The following is a 26,381-nucleotide window of genomic DNA, read 5'->3' on the forward strand; positions in this document are numbered from 1 at the left end:
TTCAGTTGGTGCCTTCTCCTCAGTGAAACTTTTCTCTGCTCAGTTTCTGTGCTCCACAGGTGGCGTGCTGTTCTTCAGTCCTCACTGAGGTGCATTTAGGATGATGGAAAGTTTTATAGTCTCTGCCTGTTGTCTCCCACGCTGTACCTCAGAGCCTGTTCCCTCTAAGCATCATTGCAAAGGGCATTAGGGTTCCTTTGCAGTCAGGAAAACCAGGACAGGCCATTTTATGTCTTCTTTGTTTCTTAGTATTGGTATGACAATTGGAAATACGGTGGGCTTTTATCTTTTCTAGCTGAAAACTAGTAGAGTTTCTAGAGAACACTAAAGAATGAAAAAAAAAAGTCAGCTCAAAGTGCCTTAGTAGTCTGCACCCCTCTTTTTTTTTTACGTATGTTTGGCAAAATTAATTGTCAAATCCCAAGTATCTCAATGATAATGTCCAAATAAGATGGTGTTTGTCCTATTTTTGCTGCTCTATAGTATATGTCAGGATCTTGGAGTTTTGTTTATTCATTTTAAATTCTGCTCTTTTTTGGTTTTGTCTTTGATGTGACTTCCCCATGGTATGGGGTAGACAAACTGAATATCTAGGATGCTTTCTCATACCTGTTTGTCAAGTAGTTATATTTTGTAGCTGATTAGAGGAAGGAAAAGGAGCAGAAGGTTGTCACTTTGCAGAAATACACGTTTTACAATATTTTACTGCTTTCTGGTTACACTGAGATAAAGAATTCATTGACTGATGAGAGCAAAATAAAGTTTCAATATCCTAAGTAACAGCAGTTGAACAAGAACTGTTAGGTTAAAATATGATGCTTTATGATAGATATTGAATTTGAACCTATGCCTAACTTCATATATTACTGGTTATTTAAAGTTAATTTGCTTTTTTAAAGTTTGCTTTACTGAAGAAAATATTACCTTATACTCCCACTCAGAATAGTGTCTGTGTTTCATAAATGAGTTTTTGTAAGTGCTTGAAGAGGTTAGAGAACAAAGGGAAATGAAGGAGTTGGTCTGTAGCTCAGGAGAAGTAGTCTATAATAGATAGAGGACATTGACATCAGTTTTATTATAGCAGTCTTTTCTGAAAGTCATCTGTACTTCTCACAGCACTGGTAATTAAATAGAATTAAGGCTTAAACTGGGCAGGACAGGTAGAGGATGAATTTGAAAGCAGTTTCATCTGTTTAAATCGGTTGACTTGGTGGAAGTTTCAACCTGGGGGACTTAAACTGGCTGAAATTCCCGGGGTTCTTTTAGGGTATTTCAGGGTGCATTCAAGCCTTGTATTCAGTCATTCTGTGTGTTTTGGTATATGAAACCCCTGCATATTGATGAGGTTTTAAATTCTGAACAAATGGAAGTGTTTTTAAAGAAGAAAGTTTTGTAGAAAGAGGCCCCAAATGTTCATTTTTGCTCTAATACTAATCCTTTAAAGGACTATATGCTAGCTTGTTTCTGGAACGGTTGTTTTGTGTTCAGAAGAGGGAAGTTTTTTACTGGTTCTCTCTTTAATGTATTTAGAACTGATTTTCCTGTACCTTTGGGATCACCACTCCTTGGAACAAAAGTGGAAGTCAGAGATACCAACGGTTCTGCAGTTCTGGAAGGCGAGGGACAAATATTTATAGGTTATTTTGTATTTCTTACTCTTCTCTGATACTTCCTATAATTGAGTTTTAATAATGCTTTGCTTATTTTACTTGCTGTATGCCTCTGATATACAGATTAATGTAGCATTTTAAATTCCAATTGGGCTGGGACCCTTCTGATGGTATTTTAAGCTGTTGGAATGATGAACAGGAAATTACCATCATTTAATCTGCAGACTGCTTTCATTAGATTCACTTTTCTCCTGCATGCATTTTGACATTCTCAGTTGAAGTAATTTCTGGGTATTAACTGAATTAACTGTGTAGCCCAATTTGCACATTGCAGAAATTTAGATGTTAATAGTAATCTTGTAGTACTTCCTATAATGCTTGTTAGAGTTTAGGAGATTTTGATAAAGTACTGTTTATAATTTTCATTTACAGTGAGCTATTTAATATATATGACCACAGTTTTCTCTTGTGTAGGTGGTGAAGAACGAATCTGCTTTCTTGATGATGAAATAACTGTACCCATGGGCACAATGAGAGAAACAGGGGATTTTGGGAGAGTGCAGGATGCAGAGTTGTTCTTCTTGGGACGGAAAGACAATCAGATTAAACGGCATGGCAAACGCTTTAACATGGAATGTCTGCAGCAGGTAGTGTAACAGCTAGTGAGCAGAGTATGCCAGCATAAAAGGGCAGGGATAAGGAACACATCATTATCACCAGAAATGGGCCTTTACTCATTTTCAGATGACTTTCAGGCATCTAAAAGAAATTGGGAGGGTTTATTGTCAAGAATACAGTCACATAATATAGTGAAGAGTTTTGATTCTGAGTTCTTGGAAATCTCTTTCATTGTATGGTTTCTTCCAGCAGAACTGAGAACTGTATAAGCACCTGAAAAATAGTGAGCATTGCACTGTAGTGCTTGTGCAGTGAATGTTCTACAGGATTGAATGTCAGACTCATGGCTTTCTCTCATTCATGGTATTCAGGGAAATAATGCATATATCTCTGAGTTCATTTTTATGTGAAGTACAGACTTCAGCTACATAACAGAAGTTGTTTCATAGGATGTTATGTAGAAACATGAGACATACAGTTTTAAAATGTGTACTTCAAAAATGTGTTTTTTACTCTGTTGATGAAATGCATTCCAAACAAGACTAATATATTTTAATTACAGGCTGCTGAAGACCTTTGTCACATAGAAGCTTGTGCGGTGACCTGGTATCAGGAGGAGAAACTTATCCTGTTTGTTGTACCCAAAGGTGTTTTAGAAGAGAGAAAAACTCTTGAAGAACTCCGGAAACATGTACCAGCTTATGCAGTCCCTGATGAGCTTGTACTGATTAAAGCTTTGCCTGTGACATCACATGGTAAATTTAAAAAGTATTAAGTACCCTTGGCATTATTTTAGTGGTCTGTATTCCTGGGTTTTTATTTTAAATTTTTTCTTATTGACCAAACTTCAATATCTGATTCACGCTTTTTAAATATGTAGATGAGATAACTAACTCCTAGTAGGAAATCATAAGCATGTGTTACATTTTCTTGATAATGTTTCAAGAGTCAAAGAGTAGTGGCAAAATCATTTTAAACACTGCACTTACCTTTTCTCAGTCATTTCTTTTGCAGTCTGCAACTGAATGCTGACTTCAGCTGGGGAAAGATCAGGCCTTAAAGGTGGGATTATGTGGGAGGCTAGGGTAAATGTTCAAAAACCTTAGCGAAATGCATATAAGAATAAAGTGGCTATTTGGGCAGAGCAAGTTTTTGGAAGTGTAAATGCTGAAAGAGGAATGAAAAAAAATCATACTTTATTTTCTGCAAAGGCAAAGTTGATATATCTGAACTGAACAAGATATACCAGAACCATCTAAGCTCCAGAAGGCGTGACAGTAGACTGAGTGGCGCAGAGGAATTGTGGGAAAGATTGCAGTATTTATGGAAGGTAGTATTTTGAGCTGCCTTTTTATCTTTGCAAGTGAATCATTATACATGTGTCAGGAATTAAACAGTTTTAAGAAGTATGACTAATGCATCCAGAACATTCTAGTGCCTATAGATTTAAGCATTATAGATCTTTCTGTTAATACTTCAGTGTAGTCACTCTGCAGTGGCCAAGAGGGAATAGTTAATATTTCTCTTATCAGCTAAAACTGCAGGCTGTGAGATGTAAGCAATTAGCATTGGAGGGATGTAACCTGTCAGTAGCTTTAGGAATACTGCTTCACATGCCAAAGAAAGTATCCCTGAGGAAAACAAGGAACTGGGACATGGAAACTTCGTACAAAATAGCTACTCTGTTCGTAGAGCCTCTTACTTCTCAGGGTAATTATGAATTGAAGAGTCTGTTTTTAAATAGATGGCACAGTTGCATAGTTGTCTTTTGGACCATGTGTTTGTATTGTTTCTAGATTTCTGTGTTAAAGATTTATTTTTCCAGGTATTGAAACGTGATGCCAAACAGTATCACTTTTTTTTTTTTTTTTCCCCTTCTTCACCCCCAAAGATAGACATCCAAGTTTCACCTAAAAGTGGGATTTGCTGTGGCTAGGACTTGAACAAGTAAATGTTGAAATTGGTAACACAGTTTGCCTGTGCTGATACTTTACCATCTTGGTGGCTATAGAAACGACAACCCAAAGGGGTGAGATGTGCTCTAGACCCGTTACAGACAGCAGAAAGTGGCTTCCAAAACCACAGGCTTTGAACTTCACACCCAAACTTAACAAGTAGGGAGTGCCAAATAAAAAATCCTTCATGAATGGAAGGGGTTACAGCTTCAAAAATAGGTGGATAAGTAGGTTACTTAAATAATTCAGAAGTAAAAGATACCAGTTTAAGTTTTATTAATAAAATAAAGCACCTAAACCCATTTATCAAGATGTCAGTGTTTTATCTGTGAAGCTGTCATTGATAAATGCTATTGAGATTGAAAACAACCAACTAGAATACAGCATAGTTTGCTTTAATTCCCTATGGAGCAAAGTAAAACTTCTTGTAGTACAGAACGAGTTCCTCCCCAACTCTTGCTCTATCACTGCCTCTGTCCGCACTGACATGTTTCGTGTGATCTGTTGCAGAGGAGTTTCCTCACTTGTTGATTTTTTGCAACACTTCAGGGTATTCAGGTAGATTTTACCCAACTTGAGTTTTTGTGTGACAGGGTGTAGCACCCATGGGCTGTTACCTCTTTCCTTCTTTCCCTCAGTCTGTTCTGTGTCTCCCGGATGATTCCACTGGGATTTCTAAAGATGCAGTATTTCTGTACAGCGGTGGAGACTCCCTACAGGGTCTACGATTTCATGATGAAATTGAGATACTAGTGGGCAAAGCTGTGCCTGGACTCCTTGAAGTTATTCTCAGCCGCTCAATTGGAGAGGTTTATACACATATTCTTAAAATTCTGTTTCCAGATGAAGACCAATTAATGAATTATGACAATGTCGTGAAAAGAAAATTAACTGGGAACAGTGGAGAGGAATTCCACAGAAAATATATTAAACTGAAATCTGAAAGAAGTCTCGAGGTTGCTTCAGAGTTCATTTCATTTATTGCACTAAGCAGAGGAAATCATTTTTTTTCTATGAATTTCACCAAGTCTTTTATGCAACCCAGTAATACAGTACAGGTGGGAGTGGAACTGCTACAGCAACCATCCTTTCTGCATTCAGCGTCTCCAAGAGTCACGAAAAGCCATGTGCAAGGGTACGAAATGGAGAAGGGAGCTGAGTTGTTGTTCCACGTGAGATGGAAGTCCAACACAAGAAAATGTGTTGATGCATCACCACTGGTGGCAGTACCAGCTAAGGAAGAAGCACCTGCTGCTGTGTACATTGGCTCTCACTCACATGCAATGCAGGCGATTGATCTGGAGCTGGGGGAAGTAAAATGGGAGAAGAACCTTGGAGATCGTATTGAATCTTCTGCCTGCATTTCTAGGTGTGGAAATTTCATCATTGTGGGTACGTTTTTTGTTTTACACTTAATTTAAATTATTTTTTCTGCTCTAATACAAGGCGAATGACAATCTTATTTTTTATCTCTGAATATCCTCCACCTACACTTAACCATAAACTTCCCTGTCTGCTTCAAAACTTATTTTTTGTAAAATAGAAACAGCTGGAAGAAGTAATCTAAGTTTAATGATAACCAGTGATGGAGCTTATCTAATGGATACACGTGTAGTTTATTATATGCCAATTTATTAATAAGGCCTTATTAAGGGATAGTCAGTGGCTGTGGTTTATTTTCGGAGGTTCATTAAGGTGTGGCCTTTAAACTGTTGGATTTTTTTTTAAAGTATGGAAAGGTTATACAGTCTTAAACTGTATTTAAAAATGGATGGAGGTAGAAATTAGTAATGGTGCCTCAGGTGATTTTTCAGAGTTTCAGTATCTTGTCTCACTCTTCTTTTTGGAAATGTAAAGAACAATTGGATAGTTTTTTGGTTTTGTCATATCCATTGTCAGCAGAGTTGTCATTATTCATCTTAGTGTTTCTTTTAGCTAATATGTATATATCACTGGTAGGCACAGATGTCCAGGTGGTGAGGGGTTTTTGTGCAAGGCTAATGTTACCATATTTTTGCTGGTATTTTGATTGCTGTTTACTCTGATAACAAAATCAAAAGTTTCATTAAAACTGAAGGAGCTTGTAGAAATATAGTTCAATTTTCATTAGAAAACATACAGACTTCATTTTTTCAGCATCTTTGTTTTCAGAAGGGAAAATTAGGGAGAGAGATAATAAAAAAAAAATTCTTATTCTCCTTTTTTAGCAACTCTCCATGTGTTCTAATATTATTACTGTAAAATTTGGTAGAAAGGCAGTGAAATAACTATATTCTAAATGTAACCTGGAAAGAACATACAGAACAATCAGCTTTGAATGAATGAACTGTCAGCAAAGCTTAAAGAAGAGGAGGAGCTTTGGGAAATGTTTCAGAACTGTACCTCTTGAGTCATCTTACTTCTTCCCAGCAGGGATGAAACCCGCCGTGTAAATCACACGGTGAATACAAATAATCATAATTCTTTTTTCCCCTGTTGTGCTTTTTTTCACATAGGTTGTTACGATGGCTTAGTCTACGTGCTTCAAAGAAGCAACGGAGAAATACACTGGACTTTTGTCACAGAAGATGCTGTGAAGAGCTCTCCAGTTGTAGACCCTTCCAGTGGACTGGTCTATACAGGATCGCATGACCAACATGTGTATGCCTTGGATATTTATGTAAGAACACTAACTAGCTTTTATTAATAGAAAAATAAATACCAAACTTAGACCCTGTTTGTAGTATACATCTATTACATGTTTGCTATCTGTAGAAATCTATATATCTACCACATTTGTAGCTGAAGCTCCACTTGTGTTAGTGTTCTCAGGAGTCCACAACTACAGTTTTGAAACAGGGCTGCTTGAAGTGGGGTTAGGATTATGTGGCAGTAAATAGTTCTGGTGCTATTGTCAGCTGTGGTTCTTGTGCTCCTAGTCCCTGTTTGAGACTAAATCTTAAGTGTCTTAGTTATCAAATTCTGTGCGGGTGTTTCAGAATAGGGTGCCCAGCTAGAAGTAAAACTATGGCTTAATGGTGGAGAGAAAATATTAACATTATAAAAATACAGATGAAGGGAGATGGAAAATAAGAGGGACAGATACTGCATCTTCATGAGCTGAATTTTTTTTCACTGGAAGAGAAAGTAGCCAATGGTGTATGTGTTGCTATAATAATAGCATGCAGATTCTTTCTTCACTTCTTCACTAGTGTTTGATAAGCTTTGACACTGAAAGATCTTTGTAAAAGTGGTGAACTTTAACTCCAGCTGAAAATTTTTTTATCTTTTTTCTTGTGCTTACAGAAAAAGGCATGTGTATGGAAGTTACACTGTGAAAGTGGAGCTGTGTTTTCATCTCCTTGCTTAAGTTCTTTTCCACATCATCTTTATGTTGCTACACTAGGAGGACTGTTATTGGCTGTAAACCCAGTATGTGCATTTGCATACTTGTCTTTGATCCCAATCTGAAATTCAGATGAAACCAAAATGCATTTCTGAAGTTAAGATAGCTTTCTGAAATACAGCAATTATTACGGTAACCTTGTGTATCATAATAACGCCCTCAAGTGAAAGATATCTTATGGTAACATATGATCACCTAGCTTCTTTCATCAGAAAAGCTATCTGGTGATCAAAAGAACTGAGCTGACTTGCTTGAATTTACATGCTGACTGTAGGCCAAAGTTGGGATCTGTCTTTCTCATTCCCATATACTACCTTATCAGTTAAACTAGTGAGTGAGAGCATCTCTGTGTATTTTTTTTCTTCCCCTCCTTTTGATGGTAGGATTAGAAAAAAAAAAATACACAGAACTTAGTGAAATTGGAACAGAATAGAGAAAGAAGCCCCCTCATTCCTCTTGCTCTTTCCTTCCCTGTAGTCATTTAAAAAGCTATTCCCCTTAATCTTGGACAATCGTTCTGTTCTCTGCAGTGGTGAAATGGTATTCCTGATGGATGTGGAGCAATTTCATGTTTTTCTGAGACATTGTGTGCTTATAGCTGGCCCTGCCTGATAAAAGGAACGGTCACTTGGAGCAGTTTTTCATGGTTTTGTACTTGTACAACCCAGAGTGTCAGTTCTAACAGTCTTTATGTCATAGCTACTACAAGTTTCCTCAGCAATGCCCAATCAAGTGATAGAAAACAAGTGTATGCTTTTGCAGCTCTAGTGAGCAGTGGTTAAGAAGAAACAGATTTTTTTTTTTTTTCTGTGGTCCTGAGTAACAGGTAGTTGAAAAACCCAGCTTGTAACTCAAAGTGATTATTTATAAAAAAAGGAATGTGCAGGCTACATTAAGAGCTTATTGTGACCATCGTAGATTGTGGGTTGCAGATTTTCCTGCAGTATTTGTAGTTTGACACAATCAATATGAGTTGCTTTCAGTACATCCTCTCCTTCATTGGTCCTCATCACATACTGAGGAGCTAGGAATGGAATAAAAAATGAATGTGTCACTTACTAGAACTACTACAACACTATTATTTTTGCCCAGGGAGAGGAAGAGAAGGGTGAAACAGGCATTGACTATCCCATGGAAAACACTAAAGAATCTGTTGGAATAAGATTTGGATAGTAGTTTTGCTTCTGGTATGCATTCTGGATGGGAAAAGGCCTTTGCCTTTTCCTCCCCTGCTCCCCTCCCCGAGTTCTTAAAGGCTGGGTCAGGCTGTGAAGGAAGGGTGGTTGTGTGCAGCTTCTTACAGCTGTGTAAGAATATCACATATTCCATGTTTCCAGGTGACGGGGCATAAGATTTGGAAAAGCTTCCTGAGGAAACCACTCTTCTCCTCTCCTCACTGCAGTGAGAAGTACGTTTGTGTTGGGTGTGTGGATGGAAACTTATATTGTTACTCTCATTCTGGAGAAAAGGTAAAGGTCTTGTTGCTGAGGTTTTTTTATATTCATCAAAAAACTCTGAATAAGATCCTTTATTAATACTGTTTTCTGAGGTTTAATGATTAACATGTACCTTTTTGTGAACCAAATTGAAATGTCTGCTGTTCTAGAGAGGAGAAAGTTGAAAAAATGTTTGGCCAGGGTAGTTCATGCAATTCATGTCACTTCAACTGCAGACTCTCAAGTTGCTTGATGCAGTAAGAAGAGTTCCTAATTCAGAGCTTATACCTGAAGTAAATGGTCAAGAGTAGTGCCAACAAATTAGATAGTATGGTGTGGGTTTTGAAGTTTTTCAAGCAGGCTTGAAGACATCTCTTCTGTAAGATGGAAGCTATTTAGATGTAAAGGTTTCTTAAAAAGTTTATGCATTTATCAAAAAATGCCAAATCGTAATTCTGGCCTTCACGTTGGGTTAAATGGGAATATATTTTCAGTTCCTCAGAGATGAATGCGATTTGTACCTGGTGTTAAAACAACTGACACTGTTTCAGTTTGTTTGCCTGAGATGCAGTATATATGGCAATTCCAAAGCCTTTTCTGATATAAAATGTGTTAGCCCGTGGCCTGCACTCTGTCTGCTTGCAGCAGTGTTGCAGAATTGATAGACACTCTCTTGAGGAGGGATCTGCACGTCATTAGCAAGAGATGAGGAAGCCTGTATTGCAGAAGGAATCTTTGCCTTTTTGACGAAGAATGGCTTGTTAGCAGAATTAATGATGTTCATTACTAATTGTGATACAGCAGCCCAGGAATAGTCTTTTCCCAAGGTGGCCATCTTTACATGGGCTTCACAGAAGGTAGCAACTCTTGCACATCGATTTTATGACTCATTTATCACTTACTCTGTGTGTAAAACAACCTTTAAATTTGATAAATATTTACCAACCCTAACTGAAATTCAGTACGCTCTTGAAATAAAATGCTTTCTTGTCAACAACTAATCTGTTAAAAAAATTACAGTTGCTGTTAAACTGATAATGTGAACAATCTTTGATAATGGGGTGGTTATGTTTGTTCTGTAGGTTTGGCAGTTTTCCACTAGTGGACCAGTGTTTTCATCGCCATGCATCTCAAGTTTAACTAAGGAAGAAATATTTTTTGGCTCCCATGATGGCTTTATCTACTGTTGTAACATGGAAGGTAATTTACTGTGGAAATTTGAAGCCACTTCAAGTGTATATGGAACACCGTTCATTTTCCAAAGTGATCACTTGAAGAACAAAATTCTTTTGGCAGCAGTATCTACAGATGGCAAAGTGTGGATCCTGAATGCCAAGAATGGGACAGCAGAAGGAGTCAGTATGCTTCCAGGAGAGGTGTTTTCTTCTCCCGTAGTATGGGGAACAAAGCTTGTTGTTGGCTGTAGAAATGATTATGTCTATTGCCTAGATTTGTCTGTAACAGGAAAAAAAGAACAGATAAGATGTTAGGCTGCGTCCTTTTTATTGTTTACAGTTGTAAGTCAAGAACTCAGAGATGCTCTCTACCACTCTGCCTATTTTACTGTAGACTTCTCAGTGTTTTGTACCAGGCAGGGTCCAGAGTAGGTTTGGACTTGCTGAACTGACTGAAGGAGAATGGCTGCTCAGCACCCAGCCAGAAGTTTAACTCTCCCTCCCTCATTTCCCAGCTCCCAGTTCATGAGAGAACATGTTTCAGATGGTTTGGATTTGCATGTTGTGCTTTGACCTGCATAGTAAGAAGATGAAAGTCGGTAGTCTGGCTTCATACACTTGCAGGATTGGGAGAAATGGTGGTGAGGTGCTGTGCTCTGCAGCTTGGCATAATGTGGTTGTCTCCCTGAGGGAGGAATGTATTCCTGTCTGTGAGTCCAGCCCAGCCTGTGCCCTGAGGGTCCTTCACAGCCTGTGCCTGGCTCTTCCAGGCATCTGACTGGTACTTGTCTCGTCTGGTGAGGTTTCTGTGCCATGGCAGGGTAACCCAAGTCTTTTTTTTAATCTAACTTTTAACTTGATTTCTGAAGACCAGAGCCTGCATGACATTTACCCAGCAGTAGTGACCTGCTTACTGTAGTTTGTACAGGCCAAACAGTTTGTCTTCTGTGGGCCCAGGCCCTCCTTGGTTTCAGCGCAGTCAAGCATGCACTTAACTCCACTGAGGTCAGGAGTTACTTCGTGTGTTCTAAAGTGGAGAATATGCTTACATGTGTATATTTATTAAATTTCAATGGCAGGTGCAGTATGATTTCCAAGATGAAGCGTGCACTACTCAAATCAACCACTGTCAAATAATTTTTTTAACAGATTTGAACGCATGCTCTCTGCAACGTCTTTGCAGAGAACTATTAATAAAGGGTTCTGAAATTGCTTTTGGTTGTCTTTCTTTAACACTTTTAAAGGAATTACCAGTGGTCTTGGTAAGGCAAATCAAGTATTTGCAGTGACAAAAGCATGCTTAACTGAGAGCATCTTCCTGATTATGAGTCTTCTGAAACTATTCTCTCATCTCTGATAAGCCATCTAATTTGAATTCTATCATCTTGATTTAAAAAGTAAAGCAGAGGTTGCACTGTCTGTGTTGCTTCATCACGTGTGGTTCCTCATCTTCTCAGGGGCAGCAGTGCACAGGCAAGACACTTGTAGCCCTGTAAAAAGTTCTAATTATAAAGCAAACCTGAGCTACACGATTAGAAAAAGGAGACACACAGTACATACCTCATTGATTAGGTAATTTTGACTGGGTTATAGTTTAATAAGAATTAAAATGACATTAGTATAATAAACAATTGCACTTTAAAACATTTGAAAAATTAAAAAAAGTACACAACGAATACCCCACAGTTATACATCTTATAGTTTTTATACATTACTATATGAACGTAGAGGTTAATCATATATAACCTTGTCAGAAGAAATGGTATTTTGTGTGTATAAGTTAGAAAAAATTGAGACAATATACTACATAGTGGTTTGTTCGGTTCTTAAAACATTTTTGCTGTTTTGAACTTGGTAGTAATGTTTTGGTTTTATTTTTACAGATTTCCAACACTTCATCAGAAATGGTTGCAACAAAGCTAAAGCAAAGTAACACTTCACTTCATTGGTATTTAGTGCAAATTTTTGTTAATTTAACATGAAATGTCACTGTTGAACATACACATTTTAGAAATGTTTCCATCAAGTACTGTACATAATACAGCTTCCATTATTACACTAGATACCTTTGTGGTTGAAAAAAAACCTCTGCTTTGAAGCTTTAGATTAAGACCATCCTTAATAAAAGCACTAGTCTATGTGCTGTAAATGGATTGTATTGGAAAATTGCATCCTTGTGTCATGCACAATAGCACCTAATTCTGCTATGCTTTTCAGAATACCAGTCTCTTTAATTCTTTAATCCTGATTTACTTCACCTTCTCTTTTTTTGCCTGGCTCCTTCGCCCATGAAATGGTCATCGAGATGGATTTCAGGCAGTTGAGTTCTTGTAATTACAAGTACATATGGCAGGTTTATACACCCAGAAAAAGTGTAAATTTAAATTAAGCTGCACTAATTTGTGATGCTAGCAAAACAAAAGAAAAAACATTATAGACCGAATTCTTTCTCCAAATGAGCTTGCAGAGATTTGACTTTGAAGGCATTGAGTATGGTTTTTTTTCCCCCAAGCACTTGAGAGCAGCATTGCCCCATCGCTATATAAAACATTTTAAATACAATATTAAGGGTAAAAAGTGACTTTAGAGATTCTGGTTTTAAATATGAAACCGAGCAAAACTGATGGCTTAGACCCAAGAAAGCCCATCTGGCTGCTGCACATCTATTGAAACTAACACCATCCATTGTGCTTGTGCTGTTGTAAGCATGACACTGAATCTTGTTTGATGGGAAATAAATAGTGTATTCAGTGATGACTTTTGCTGACAAGCCCTTTTTGAGTCTTGGAACGGGAGGACACAGCAGCCTTCACTCTGTTTCCTGCATAAAGTGCTGCTACTCATGCTGCATACAGCAGTTTGGCTAAAGTACATACATGTAACATATGTGGTATCAATCTGTAATGCAATTTCTTCTCATGAAAATGTCTCCCTCTATGATGATGTAGGCTTAAAGGTTCCTTTGAGCCTTATGGTTGTAAGGAGGAGCCATTCAAATTTATGAAAGACTTCCTTGTAAAACAAACTTGGGTGTGTTACTGATTTATTTACTAGGGTGACTTTTTAAAATGTAGACCTAGCGATTTCTGTGGGATATTGAGGATAGTAAAATTTTTATTACATTATGGACTTTATCCTTTTTTGTAAGAGGGAGGGGGCCTTTCAGGTACAAGAAGTAATAAAGTGTTAAATTGCCACAGCAGGCACCTGAGATGGGGTAAGTAAACTTCTTTCTGAAGTGTTCTGGCTGTATTGGTCAAAGTACAGGAAGTTACCTGAACTACCTGAAGTTGCACATGGAGTAAAATCAGGAAGAATGCAGAGTTAAAACTCCTGAGACTCTCGCAGCCTGAGCTTCCCAGTCCCAGTTAACTTCAGTTCTGCAAGTCTTACTCCTGTGGGAACTTACTGAGACAAATTCTTAGAGCTACACGGGCAGAGGAATAGTTTTACTTATTTTAGATCCTGTCAATTCATTTAAAGTTGTAATCTGCAATCACTGTCTCTGTGCATCTTCAATATGGCCAAGCACTAACAGCGATGCACTTAAATCACTAGAAGAAACACTGACTCCATGGCTGCTTTCTAAAAACTCTGGGTTGTGTTTAGTTAATTTTTTTTTAAAGTAAGATGAATTGTTTTCTTCCTAGGAATGAGGGAATACAGAGAGTGTATGAATCCTATGATGAAAGAAATACGTCATCGTTTGGATGGTACTATCATTCTACTTATCACTTGCAGGTGGAACAGTATCTCCCACAGTTCCTCACTAGGGAAGAAGCTTTCAAACAGCAGGTAGAACTGACAGTTCATACAGTTTAACACTTAAAAAAATCAGGAATAAGAGAAGGTAACATGCATCTTGCCTTCATTTTCGACAATGGAGTGTTGAAAAAAACCCTGAGACCTCCACCTAAGTGCAGAGATCTAAAATTCCAGAACCGAATACCCACAGACTTTAAGGCCCTTCTTAATGATACTTGCTAAATTGTACATCCAGTATCTGAGCAGTCTTAAATTTTTGAGAGTCTGGCTCTGAAATTTTTGCCATGACCTCATTTAGCTATTTGTAAAAGCAATGGAATATATGACTTGAGTAGACTTTACAGTGAGAGCAAAATGATCATCAGTTCAATTTTCAGTCCTTCAATACATGCATTTTCAGGGTCTTTTTATGTGTAAAAAGCTGAATAAATAAAGTAATTAATAGCAATAGAGATGTAACTTTACAGTTTACTTTATGATCTGTGGACAGTCACTCCAGGCTTTCGCTTTCCTCTTGGCCAACGCAAGCCAGGCTGGTTCTGTTGACACAGGGTTAGCATCAGGTGTAGAGAATCTCTTGGCCACCTCCTTTGCCAGGGGGGCTGATGGAACAGAATCTGAAATTTCCACTGTGTTTGGTGGGGTGGGGAGGAGAAGAAAAGAAAACACATTAGTTGAACCCCATGCTTTGTTGCAGGATTCTAGAGATATTACTTCTTTTCTGTGAAGCTCTAACACTTCACGTGTATTTCCTACCCTTTTAGTTAGCTCTTCCTAATTTGATTATTTTGCAAATAAAATAGAAAGTAATATTTAAGTTTGCTTTTTCAGAGGTAACTCCAAGTAACTCACAAAAATAGGGACAACATTATTGGTCTCAGGGAGATCCAGAGAAAACATTTCCAATTTGCCAGTTGTCTTCTTTACATAAACTATTTTAATCACATCTGCAATGTGGCAAACAATGGGAAATAAAGCTGGATTTTATTCTTTTTCCTTTAGTAACGCAGATGCTGCACACGTGGAATCCAACTGCAGTCAGTAGGATTTACATTGTCTCTTCAGATTAAGATTCTTAAATAAGCACAGAGAAGAAAGCAGACTGACACTTTCCTGCCTCAGCTCACCGCTCCCGTGAAACTAGCCTGAAGAAGAAATGAACCAGCTTTCTCCAACAGCTGTTTGTCACATTGTCTTGAAAATAGTGTATTTGAGACAGAGCTGTCTCAGCAAGAAAGGATGTGGAACAAGCAACCGATTTCTAACAAGCAACTTTCAAGAGCAAAACTGTGGAAGTGTATTGTACAAGTCAAACTGGAAGATTGTTTAATTCTCGGACAATAAATGCCCTTGAAGGCAGCCTGGAGAGAAGTGATTCCTCTCTGAAACCTATTGGGTGGGTCTAAAAATCTTAGTTAAAAAAGAACTCCTCATTAATCCCTTACACATTTTCTTTTCTAGGAGCCAAAACACCTTTGTTTTTCTGTTGTTAAATCTTCAGATTGAGACCAAATTACTTTTAGTTGCATTTCATTTGCATGTTTTGAATGTTTTAAAAAAGCTTTAAAAATGCATGGATAGCAAAAATTATTTTTTCTTTTTAGTACATCTTTAGTCATGTATTTTTAGCTCTAATTAAATGAACAGCAGTAGCAGGTATTGCTGCAGACAGACACTTAGAACAGCTAATTGTTTTAAATGTTAAGGTAATTCATGCTATTTTAAAAGTTATACTCTTACCAGCTGCTGTGGCACTTGAATCATGTACAAGTCTTAAACATGCCACCTTCTTCGTGTTTTGGGTGTTTTGGGTTTGTTTTTTTTTTTAATGTCCTTAGAGGAGGACTTGGCAAACTATTATTTTAAACATGTTCTAGCCTGGTCTTGTGCCTTAAATGTTCTCCTGATTGTGGGATACCCAAATTGCCGAGATGTTCCATAATAAACAAGTGCTTGTCTGTAGGATGTCTGTGCAGTTGCCAGTGGCTACATCTGGAGCTGGGCGGCCATTAAGCACACAGAAATTCAGTCACTATTTGTTTTAGAGCCAACACAGTTCTATGCTTTCACTTCAGGTAATTCAAAATTGGGAAGCCCTTCTGCATTTCCTTCTGAAACTCTCATTCTAGTGCAGACAGATTAACCAGGGATAACTGGGGTTTGGCCCTCCTTTGATTGAATTTGGCATCATTACTGCGCTAGAGTTTGATTTCTGCTCGAACTGCCCCCACACTACTGGAACTTTTGGGGCAGGGCTGCGGCAGGGCAAGCCCTGTTACAGGGCAACAGGCACCCTGTAAAGCTTCTCCAGCTGCCTGCCCCCACAGCCAGCCTGGGCCCTGGAAGCAGGGAGCAGGGAGCAGGACAGCTTTGGGCAGCCTGTGTGAGATCTGAAAATGGGTTGGGTTGGAAGGGGCCTTTTAAGGTCATCTAGTCCAACCCGAGATGTTGCAAGTAAGACAAGTTTTCAGGGGTAGCTGCACTGGCGTGCAGCTCCTGCAGTAGCTGAATATAGGCATGCGCAGGGGGGTCAGCTTGCTCTGTAATGTGCCAGCAGCACTGGTTTAGCCTTTACTATTTCAGATCGGATAAATTACCGTAGTGCTTTCAATAACTGAATTCTGTGATTCTTGGCTTGGAGTGGGACTGAATAGATTTCAGCTGATAACATGCATTTACTGTCAAAGAAGCCCACACTATTTACTGTGCAACTTGCAAAAAAGGTTTCTTCAGCACCTATCTGTCTTCTTCTCTAAATCCTGTTGCCTAGGACTAATGTTGGCTAGAGAAACAACAGACAAGTCTCTCTTTGAACAATCACCTTATACCACCCCAAATATTATACCCTTTGTAGAACCATTTATTTTAAGGTGTCTGCCTTTTGGAATGGAATTGTTTCAGTGTAACTAAAATGACAGATAAACTAGTATGTTCTGGTTCCAACCTTCCATACCAAATACTGGACTAGCAGGGAGAAGTCCTAAATTCAAAGTAACAGGCTACCTTCAATGGAATGTTTTTTGCCTTATTGAATTAAATAAGAATATTAATTCCAAATATTCTGGGGCATTTCTCCTTGAAAAACTGAGACGTGTGGGTACACAATATGCTTCACCTCCTACACCAATACACTTTGTGGAAGTATTGTTCCCCCTCTGTCCTAAGCCCCACACCAAAAGAACTGCAATTGCTATTTACAATAAATCAAATCTCTCTAATGTGCATTAGTCATGTTCCAAAAATACTGTTAGATGTGGCCTGGGGAGACTTTTTAAAATTTGAACTGGAGCATTTCTAAGTAAACACAGGAGTGCAACTATTAAAACCTGTTAAAATTATATATATGTAGCATAATGGCCAGCGTGTGAGATGTGGACAAATTGTGGTGTTCCCTGCTGAAAGCAAATGCATCTGTAATTCTAGGGATAGCATAGAAGAAAAAAACACATTCATTCCCTTTTTCGAGAACATGCAGCACCACTTCTGCAGTGCATTATTCCTAGAGTACATCTGCATCTTTCACTCTACCTGTCACAGAAGTTGGGAGGGTGTTTGACTTTTTCAGTTGTTCCCTTCTTTCCAGTCTTGATATAGCAGTCTCAATTTTCTTCTCCCCTTCTTGAGTTGTAGATTTCTGCAGTGTGGTTGTTTTGCTGCTGCTGCTGCTGCTTTTGTTATCTGGCTGATTACTTACAGCAGCCTAGAACAGAGAAGGAAAACTGCCAAATGAGAAACAGTCCGTCATGGTATAACTAAGACATGTCACACTTGATGATTTCATTCATCACCTGTCCTTTCCTGCAAAAGATGAAAACACTCTGATACTTCTAAAACTAACAGTTATTAGAGACTATAAAAAAAGAAAACCAAACCAAACCAAACCAAACCAAACCAAACCAAACCAAAACAAAAACCACACTGAAAGCCCACAAAGTTAAATTCATCATGTTGTCATTTCAGTCAAAATATTGAACAGTTTGAGCCAGCCCTACCCGTTAAATACAGCACTGAAACACAGTGTGCAACTGTGGGCACCTTCACACTCACTGCTGTTTTCTTCTGCCAAATACCTGTGTCTGTAATTCTGCACATGTTTATCAGAAATGTGGGTCTCATAACAAGCACCAAAATATACTTGGTCATCCACATCATCTCTCCTTCTACCACCTGTGGCACCTATATACAGCATCACTATTTGTGTGGCACCTGTTCTATACTTCAGAAGTTTTCTTACTAATAGAAAACCATGGTTTTCTCTGGAGAACAGGAAAGAAGTGATACTTGAATTCAGTACCTGCTTTAGGCATTTGGATGTTTCACATCACGGTTCATTTCTGTCATTCATCTGCATTTTATCCAAATAATACATGTTACAATAAAAATAAATTAAAACTTACTAATATTGACCTATGTTCACCTAGAAATGAATATTCCAGCTGCTGTTCCCTGGGCATTAAGGCTTAACATCATTTACTCAAGCTCTGAAAGAACCATGCCGCACGCAATTTTTCTGTTCCATCACCTGCACAGTGGTCGTGCTTATGATTGCCATTAACTACCACCTGCTATTAATGCATCAGAATTTACACTAAAATTGTCAAGCTAGTGCACAGTATTTTCCCTGGGAGAGCTCCGTTTTACAAGAGGGAACTCCAAACTCAGTAAATTACTTTTACTCAGTCATTTTAGCTTTTATGAGAACTTACAAACCAAACAAAAAAACTTTCCCTTCCACATAACAAAGCTAGCTAACAGTCCTACTTATGACACCCCTATTTCTAGCGAGCAGGTTTCTAAACATTGTTTACATTTTCCTTAGCCAGCTTCTCTGCTTGCTTCGCCTCCCTGGCTTGTCTCCTCTCCTCCCTTGTAGCTTGCTGCTCACGAAATCCCTTTTGCTTCTGCAGCGCCAGCGTAATCCAAAGCGGTTGCGAAGTCTCAACTTTTTCCATGAATTTAGAGCCATCCAAAGAGTGCCTGCTCTGGAGGACGGGCTTTTCTGAAAGAAAACACGGCAAGAACGGGTTGAGTAATGCACATCTTCCCTATCCAGCAAACCCATCTGTACCTGCTGAGAGCTCCGGAGCCAAGCCTGGGGAACGCCGTGACGTTCACAGGCCTTCGTGGACTGCGTGTCAAATCCTGGGACAGTCTGTATGCCTATAGTGACCTAAGTCACTTATACAGCTGTCCAAACTTCCTTTTTTTTTTTTTTTTTTTTGTGAAATAGCCTACCTGATGCTTAGAATTATAGCCTAATTTACTACAAATACTCACACTGTGTGAAATAAATTTAAATGATCCATATGCATTGACTGTTTGTAACTCAAATGGAAGTGATCCAGCCACTACCTACTGCAGTTCCCTGTGTTTCCAGCTGTAATTAAGAGAAGAAGAGTGTCTTGAACTTCACAAAAAGGTGGCAGAAATGTACCGTTGCCAATGCAGCCCCTCTTAATTTTTTTATTTACTTTTTTTAAAAATTGTCACTTGGAGCATCTGACTTCCTATACCCTTCATGAAACTGGGGCTCGTGCCCAGCATAGAGCTGTGAGTAGCAAGGAGCAGGACTGGGGTACAGAGGTGCTTCTGCAGAGCTTGGTGAGCACAGAAACCCTCAGCTGGCCCAGGCCTTGCTCTATCAGGCCAGCCACTGTGCCTCCAACTAGTTTCCATGAATCTTGTTTTAAAAATGACAAAGTGAAAAGAAAAAGCATAAAAAATTTGTAAAAAAATATGCCACAGTTCCACTGACATATGGTTTTAGAAGTGTCTTGATGCTTCCAAAATTCAAGAATGGAAAAAAATTGGGATTTCCCAGTTAAATGCTGAATTCCTGTCTTGCTCTTTCAAGTGTCCTTATGCTAAAGGGTGATTTTTCCTCTTGTACAGGATACTGTTTGAGGACACAGGAGCCTCCAACCCTCCTCTGAAGAGCCAATATGACTACTGTAGTTGTTTCTTTTACTGAAGAGTACCTCTGAAACGCAGACTCCTGTGTCCAGCTACATTGGCTTACATAAAGAATTTGCACAGGATAGGCACTCTAAGGGGACCTAGATCTTAACATTTTTAAGCTAGCTAATATTCTCCTAAGGAAATAAACCCACTATGATATAAATTATAAACATTACACCATTACCATGGAACAGAGTCCATCCTCAGGCTATCTAGGTAACACCTTTACCAAGGAAAACACACATATACACACTTCAGTTATCTCCTTGAAATTAACCTCCTGAAGCAGGTTGCACAGGTCACACGGAGTCTGTGTGTTTCTGAATTAAACTGTGGGGATGGGAAGTCCCAGTCATTCAGACAACCCTACATGAAGTAGTTGTACTCCACAAATGACATGCCAGGTACAAATTATAGCTTAAGACCAAATGTCTTTCCCTCCAGTACCTCATTTTGGAAATGCGGACAACAGCTAAATGACCTCTGAAAAACACATACCTTTCTTCAATGGCTCAGGCTTTTTGTCATTTTTTTCTCTCCATGGAATGCTTATAGATGGGAAAAACGACTTCTTTTCTCTGATTTCTTCCTCTTCGTTTCTGCACTCACTGGATGGAGGGGGGTGCACTGCGTTTGCTCTGTCATCTTTTCTCCAGCCACCATCTGATTCAGCTTTAATGAACCTTTGCCCTAGTGCCTCAGCTAGGTTTGGTCTGTTCATTTTGGAGAGAGGAGACGATGGTGGTGTCTGACTGGTGGGCTTTGGAGCTAAAGCAGGTTTCTGGGGGACCAGTGACTTGCACGCTGGTTTCTCATGAGGGGGTAAAGCACTCTGGCCAGTGGCTGGTGGAAACACTGATGTGCCCACTGGCTGTGAAGTCTCCGCCACAGTAATTGAAGAGTCTTTCGAGTCTTTTAAATGACCAGGGATGCTCACTCTCCCCACACCGGGGGACGTACTCTCTTGTGGAGCAAAAACGGTGGATTCTTTCTCACCTTCTGTCGTAACTAGTGGGTCAGGCACACCATCAAAACTATCACCTGCACTGTATCTTTTCTTTTTCTTTTGCTCTGCCTGTTGATCATAGTGGAAACGTAAAGAGTAGTTTGTCCTTCGTAACTTTATCCCAAAAGGAGAAACATTTTCTTCTCCGTTTGGTGCTGGTTTATCTGCTTTTTTCGTGCTGTTACTCTGCTGATTTTCCAGAGCACTGGGAGGTTCTCCCTGGGGCAATTCATTACCCGGAGAAGGAGGAAAACTTGGAACAAGGAAAGACGGGAGATCTTTTGCAAATTTACAGCCTTCTGTGTTGTCTGTCGTTTCACTACGGGTTTCCATTTTCTCCTTAGCCTTTTCAGCTAAGTTATCCTTAAAAGTGGAAGCCACATCCTCCTTTGAATCGGCAGGTGAGCCAGTGATTCCCCCCACAGCCACTGTTTCATTGCCTTTTGCCACGTTTACATTCTGGGCATCCGAATTGGTTCTTGAAGCTTCTGAAAACTTCTGCCACGCTGGCGTTATTGAGAACTTCGCATTTGCAGAGAGGGTTTTCCTCAAGTTGCCATGGGGAGCACCTCGTCCTCGAGGTGTCCAGTCGTCACTGTGCCTGCAGACACTCACTCGGTCTCTCTCATTATATTTGCCATTCTCTGCATTCTTTAGGATTCTGGAGCGGATGGAGGCCCACTCAGCCAGCACGGCCTGGTTGTTCAATGACTCCTGTGCATATTTCATTTTACTGCTGCTGGGTTTGGGATCCTGGGTTTTTTTCTGGGTCTTCTCTGGCGAAGAAATATCCACATTTTTTCTCTGTTCTGTTAAGCCAAGTAACGATTTACAGGCGGTGTCCTTTATCTGGTTCAGGTTAACTGCTGTGCCACACAGCTGTGCTCCAGTAACCAAAATAGCTGTATGGGGTACACACACAGATGACGGGAGAGGATGAGAGCCCTTGCTGGCTGTATGCATCCCGCAGTCTTTGATGGATGGAGAAGAGAGCCCTGCTCCTTTGACGGGCATGACTGGACTCAGATTTACTTTCTGAAATATAATCTGTTTGTCTCCAGAAGACACTTGAAATGTGAAGGGTCTGGATGCAGTTTGTCTTTCATCTACTTCTTGCCACCGAAGTTCTTCCCCTATTCGCTTCTGTTCCTGAGCCTCAACTTCCCTCTTCAGTTTCTGGGCTAGGACTTCTTCTGCTGTTTTATTCCCTTTTTCTGGCTGTTTGAGTTTTTGGGATCTTGATCCTTCTTGGAGCTTCTCCTCTACCAGATACCTATCAGCCCCTTCAGAACACAACTGTTCCTTGTCCTGTTGCTGTTCCAAGGATTTTTCTTGTTGGTTTTGCTGAAGATTTTCTCCTCCTGTATCCACCTTCTGCTCTTCTAGCTTGTTCCATTCTCGTTCATTTTGTTCCTTTTGCTGCTTCAGTTCATCTTGTAGCAGACCCTCTGCACTTTCCATGTGCATTTGTTTTGTGAGTTTGTGTCTCCTCTGCTCTTCTCGTTTCTTTTTCTTATCCATTACTTGCTGGGCTTGTTCCTTCTCTGCCTTTTCTCCTTTCTCCTTAAAACGCTGCTTTTGTTCCTCCTGTTTCTTCTGCTCTTTGCTCTCAGCTTCATTCTCCTGCTTCAGCTTTATTTCATCTTCTTGAAGCTCTTTCTCTTCTAGCTCTCGTCTCTGTTTTTCTTCCTTTTTTTGTTCCTGGAGTGGTTTTTGTCCCTTCATCAAATTTCTTTCCTCCTCTTGACACAGTTTTTCAATCTCATGTTGCCTTAATTCTTCCAGCTCTACCCTCTTCCGCTCCTCCAGCTCCTTGTGCTTCTGCTCCCCCCATTCTTGATGCTTCTGCTCTTCCAACTCTTGATGCCTCTGCTCTTCCCGTTCCCAGTGCTTCTGCTCCTCCATCTCTTGTGGCTGTTGCTCCTCCTGTTCCTGGCACTTCTGCTCCTCCAGCTCTCGACTCTCGTGCTCCTCCTGTTTCTGGTGCTTCTGCTCCTCTGGCTCTTGTCTCCGTTGCTCCCCTTGTTCCTGGTGCTTCTGCTCCTCCAGCTCTTGTCTCCGTTGCTCCTCTTGTTCCTGGTGTTTCTGCTCCTCCAGCTCTCGTCGCTGTTGCTCCTCCACCTCCTTCTGCCTCTGCTTCTCCAGTTCCTGGTGCCTCTGCTCCTCCAGCTCCTGTCTCTTTTCAGCCTCCAGCAGTCTCCTCTCCTCTTTATGGCATTTTTTTTCTTCTATTTTCAAAGCTGTCTCTCCTTCAGAGAGATTCTGCCTCCTCTCTTCTTCACAATGCCTTCTCTCCTGCTCTTTCTGCATCTGTTCAAGTTCTTGGCACCTTTGTTCCTCCATTTCTCTTTGTTCTTCCATTTCTACAATCTGCCTTATCCTTTCGGCCTCAACGATCCCCCAGTGATCTTCAGATCTTTTCTCCTCTGCCAGCTGAATCTGCTTCTGCTCATCTCTGCTCTGGCTTAGTTTGTCTGCTATGATGTGTCCATTATAACCTGGGTATCTGTCTCCATACAGCTGAGTTTCTAGGTCCTCTGGCTCAAATTCTGTTATTGTTAAACTTTGTGATCCCTAAAATTGGGAGACAAGTTTGAGTTATTGAATATTGCCTGTTGGCTTGTTATTCTCTACAGTGAACAATCAATCAGTTGCAAATGCAGAACAACCTTTTTTTTTCATTTAAAAAAGGATTTAGATCCAGAGTCAACACACCCACCCCAACTTATGGATCACATCATCATAGATCTCATGCCTCCCACCGATTTGGATGGTAGCGTTTAAAAGAAAGAAAACATCCCAACAGTGACAGCAGTATAGTATAGTGCTAAATATTGAAATCACTCTTTAGTGTGCGTGAGCTAACCCAGACTGAGACCTGCCATTTCAAATTTACAGAAGCCCAAGGAATAAAGCCCAAGTTTCATATGCCTGTTCTGCTACTTAGAATCCCATCCTTTAAGCCCAAAATGCTTAGCACCTGCTTAAGAGCATTGTTTTGCCAGTTCTTCCATGGCAAATCTAGTTTTCAGTTGCAGAGCCAGAAGCTGTTGCCTAGAGAAAAGAGCTCTGCAATGCTAGCCAGGGAAGAATACTGCCCAAAGAGCCACACTTTGGTTGCTTTTCACAGATGCTGAGCCAGGATATCTTCCCCATCAGCTGTGCTAAGACTTCAGTTCCAGGACCAGGCATGGACAGAGAACCCAGAGCTCCCCACAATCCTGTAGTGTATTCTACTGAGGCACGTGCTAACTGCTGACAGGTTCTCCATGCTTGCCCCACAGCCCTGGCATGTGGCTGCCATGCCCACTACAAACTGAATGCAGATGATCTTCATAGATCATCTCACTCCTTGTCTCTGGAGCAACATGGTCTAAAGACGAGCTGCACCTTAAGAGTGCTTCTCAGCACCTTCCTTGAGGAACACAGCTCAGCTATTGCCTATTGTCTAGATTTGTCTAGATATCATCTGACTCCAGTTAAGCATTCTGTATAAACAAGAGGTTTAAATTTAGTTGCTTCATTGCAAGAGTAATAAATGTAAGTACAATGGTGCGGAAGAAAGGACAGTGGCCTGCTCTGAACCCTGTATTAGTTGAATAGTATTGTACCACTTACAAACACTAATAAGAGGTCAGGATAAAAAACAAACAAACAAATAAACCAAAATAGCCATGCAGTAAGTGTACAAAGCTAGGATCTGGTAATTCACTCTACAGCTGTCGCAAGAGTATCAATTAGGTCTCACTCTTTCTTGTAAGAAAACAATGTTATCACTGCCAGAACCCGTGCCAGTTTAAGAGAATATAATTCTTTTCCCAACCAAATTTTGCACTGATTGCCCATACCAGAGAAGCATTAAAGTGGCAGATACCCTTCAGACCTTTATGACCTAATTTTTTTACTAGAGAGAGCTCCCCCACTGTAAAATCCTAGTGGAAGTAGTTCAGAAGTAAGTAGTATTTGTCTCAATTGGCTATATTAAAACTTCTTTGTATCTTCTCTCCAGATGAGGTTTCATCTTTAGGTTTCTATCTTGATTTCAAGATAAAAGAAGCATGTGTTTTGTTTTGCCTTGAAGACACAAGATTTGTTGAAGAAGCTTTCAGTAGCTATCTCTAACAGTGTTAATCACATCTTAAGACAGTTCTCTGTCTATAGCTATTCCTGGTACACTCACAGTTGTTTTATATCCATCTTCAAAAGCAAACCCCGTCCTCTTGCTGTTTGACCCATGGTTTGATACCTTTGTTAATCTCTTGTGCTTTCTTGACATCCTCTGCTTTTTTGGCTTCACTGACAGTTTGTGTTTAGCTGCACTGTTGTCTAGACGAGCAACAGCCTGAGGAACTGCATCCAAATTGATTGTTTCAATTGTGCCAGAACAGGAAAATTGTCTTTTTGGCCGAGATGATTTGACTGGAGTGACCTGTTTGTATCACAAAAACAAGAATCTAGTATTAAGCTACTTACCCCATTTAAATAAATAAACAATAAACATACACAAAAGCCTTTGCAGTTTTGAATTCAAAGGAGTCATTAGCAGAAAAGATTTCAAACCCCGTTTCTCCATTTTACCAATCATGAAGTTTGGACGTGGAAGTTTACAGCTGTAATATTTTCCTATGTCCAGTACTACAGGTTTTCATACTTTTCCAGTGAAAATTACTTAGATCATTCTAACTGAAGTTTTTTCACAGTTTAGTTTCACTGAAGTTGCTAGGAATGGGAAGGGCGGAGGCAGAGTTTTAAGCAACGTCACACTGGGACATTTTAAAGTTTGCTTACTGTGGAAAAAAATACCTACATCCTTAAATAATTTAGATCATACACTTCAGGCAAGAGCAAATCAGGTTGACTTCTCTAGGGATTATAACAGAGCAGCTACAGAGCTGTACTATCTGCATGGGAGATGACTACGGTATTGGATCTCAGACTGGTACACTGCCTGCGGAAAAACTTCTCTCCACAGTCATGTGGAGGTGTCCAAGCTAGCATCAAAGAACAGCAAAAACCAAAATAATACAGTATTGGCTTTGATGGGTGCTTTCTTCTGTTGCCCTTCAAATATTTGGGTTCAGAAAGTGCAAATACAAGCAAGGTGATTTAGTGAGACTCCTCTCATGAATAAATGCAGTGGAACTGTACGTCTAGACGTGCAAGAGCGAGCCTGTCATCAGTCTCTCCCACAAGTCACTGAGATATCACCCTGAGACTTATTCCACAATCCAAAAGCAAAAAGAAGACAAGAAAAAAAAAAAAAAAAAAAGGAGAAAGCATGTTCTGTAATCTCATATGTTGTTTTCAAGACAGCTCTGTAATCTTCTGAGGTTAAGCATATGCTAATCAGGGAACCAATTATTTAAAAGCTGGTGGGACATTTTGCATACGCTTATTGAATTACATGTAGGCATAACAAAGTAGTAAAGTACTTAGGAAAATTGTGGCTCTATGATTAATACATCAAATGCAG

At 39.7% G+C, this 26,381-nt stretch overlaps 2 protein-coding genes across 2 annotated transcripts in view; one reads left to right on the top strand and one right to left on the bottom strand.

Annotated features, from left to right (window-relative positions):
* AASDH (aminoadipate-semialdehyde dehydrogenase) overlaps positions 1 to 10,494 on the top strand; it is an 18,302-nt gene extending 7,808 nt beyond the window's left edge. Inside the window, exons 6-14 of the mRNA XM_008942664.1 lie at positions 1,531 to 1,637; positions 2,085 to 2,257; positions 2,791 to 2,983; positions 3,440 to 3,558; positions 4,822 to 5,575; positions 6,679 to 6,842; positions 7,469 to 7,594; positions 8,906 to 9,037; positions 10,087 to 10,494. Coding sequence (XP_008940912.1) covers positions 1,531 to 1,637; positions 2,085 to 2,257; positions 2,791 to 2,983; positions 3,440 to 3,558; positions 4,822 to 5,575; positions 6,679 to 6,842; positions 7,469 to 7,594; positions 8,906 to 9,037; positions 10,087 to 10,494 — 2,176 coding nt within the window. The remainder of the gene's footprint in view (positions 1 to 1,530; positions 1,638 to 2,084; positions 2,258 to 2,790; positions 2,984 to 3,439; positions 3,559 to 4,821; positions 5,576 to 6,678; positions 6,843 to 7,468; positions 7,595 to 8,905; positions 9,038 to 10,086) is intronic.
* Positions 10,495 to 14,141: 3,647 nt separating this feature from the next.
* The window catches only part of KIAA1211 (KIAA1211 ortholog), a 21,495-nt gene continuing 9,255 nt past the window's right edge, over positions 14,142 to 26,381 (bottom strand). The window contains exons 4-8 of the mRNA XM_008942666.1: positions 25,155 to 25,337; positions 20,401 to 23,482; positions 18,744 to 18,943; positions 17,473 to 17,644; positions 14,142 to 14,573 (exon numbers count right to left, since the gene is read on the bottom strand). Coding sequence (XP_008940914.1) covers positions 14,413 to 14,573; positions 17,473 to 17,644; positions 18,744 to 18,943; positions 20,401 to 23,482; positions 25,155 to 25,337 — 3,798 coding nt within the window. The 3' untranslated portion in view covers positions 14,142 to 14,412. The remainder of the gene's footprint in view (positions 14,574 to 17,472; positions 17,645 to 18,743; positions 18,944 to 20,400; positions 23,483 to 25,154; positions 25,338 to 26,381) is intronic.

This window comes from Merops nubicus, unplaced genomic scaffold, assembly GCF_000691845.1.
Source record: "Merops nubicus isolate BGI_N331 unplaced genomic scaffold, ASM69184v1 scaffold20286, whole genome shotgun sequence".
Lineage (NCBI taxonomy): Eukaryota > Metazoa > Chordata > Aves > Coraciiformes > Meropidae > Merops > Merops nubicus.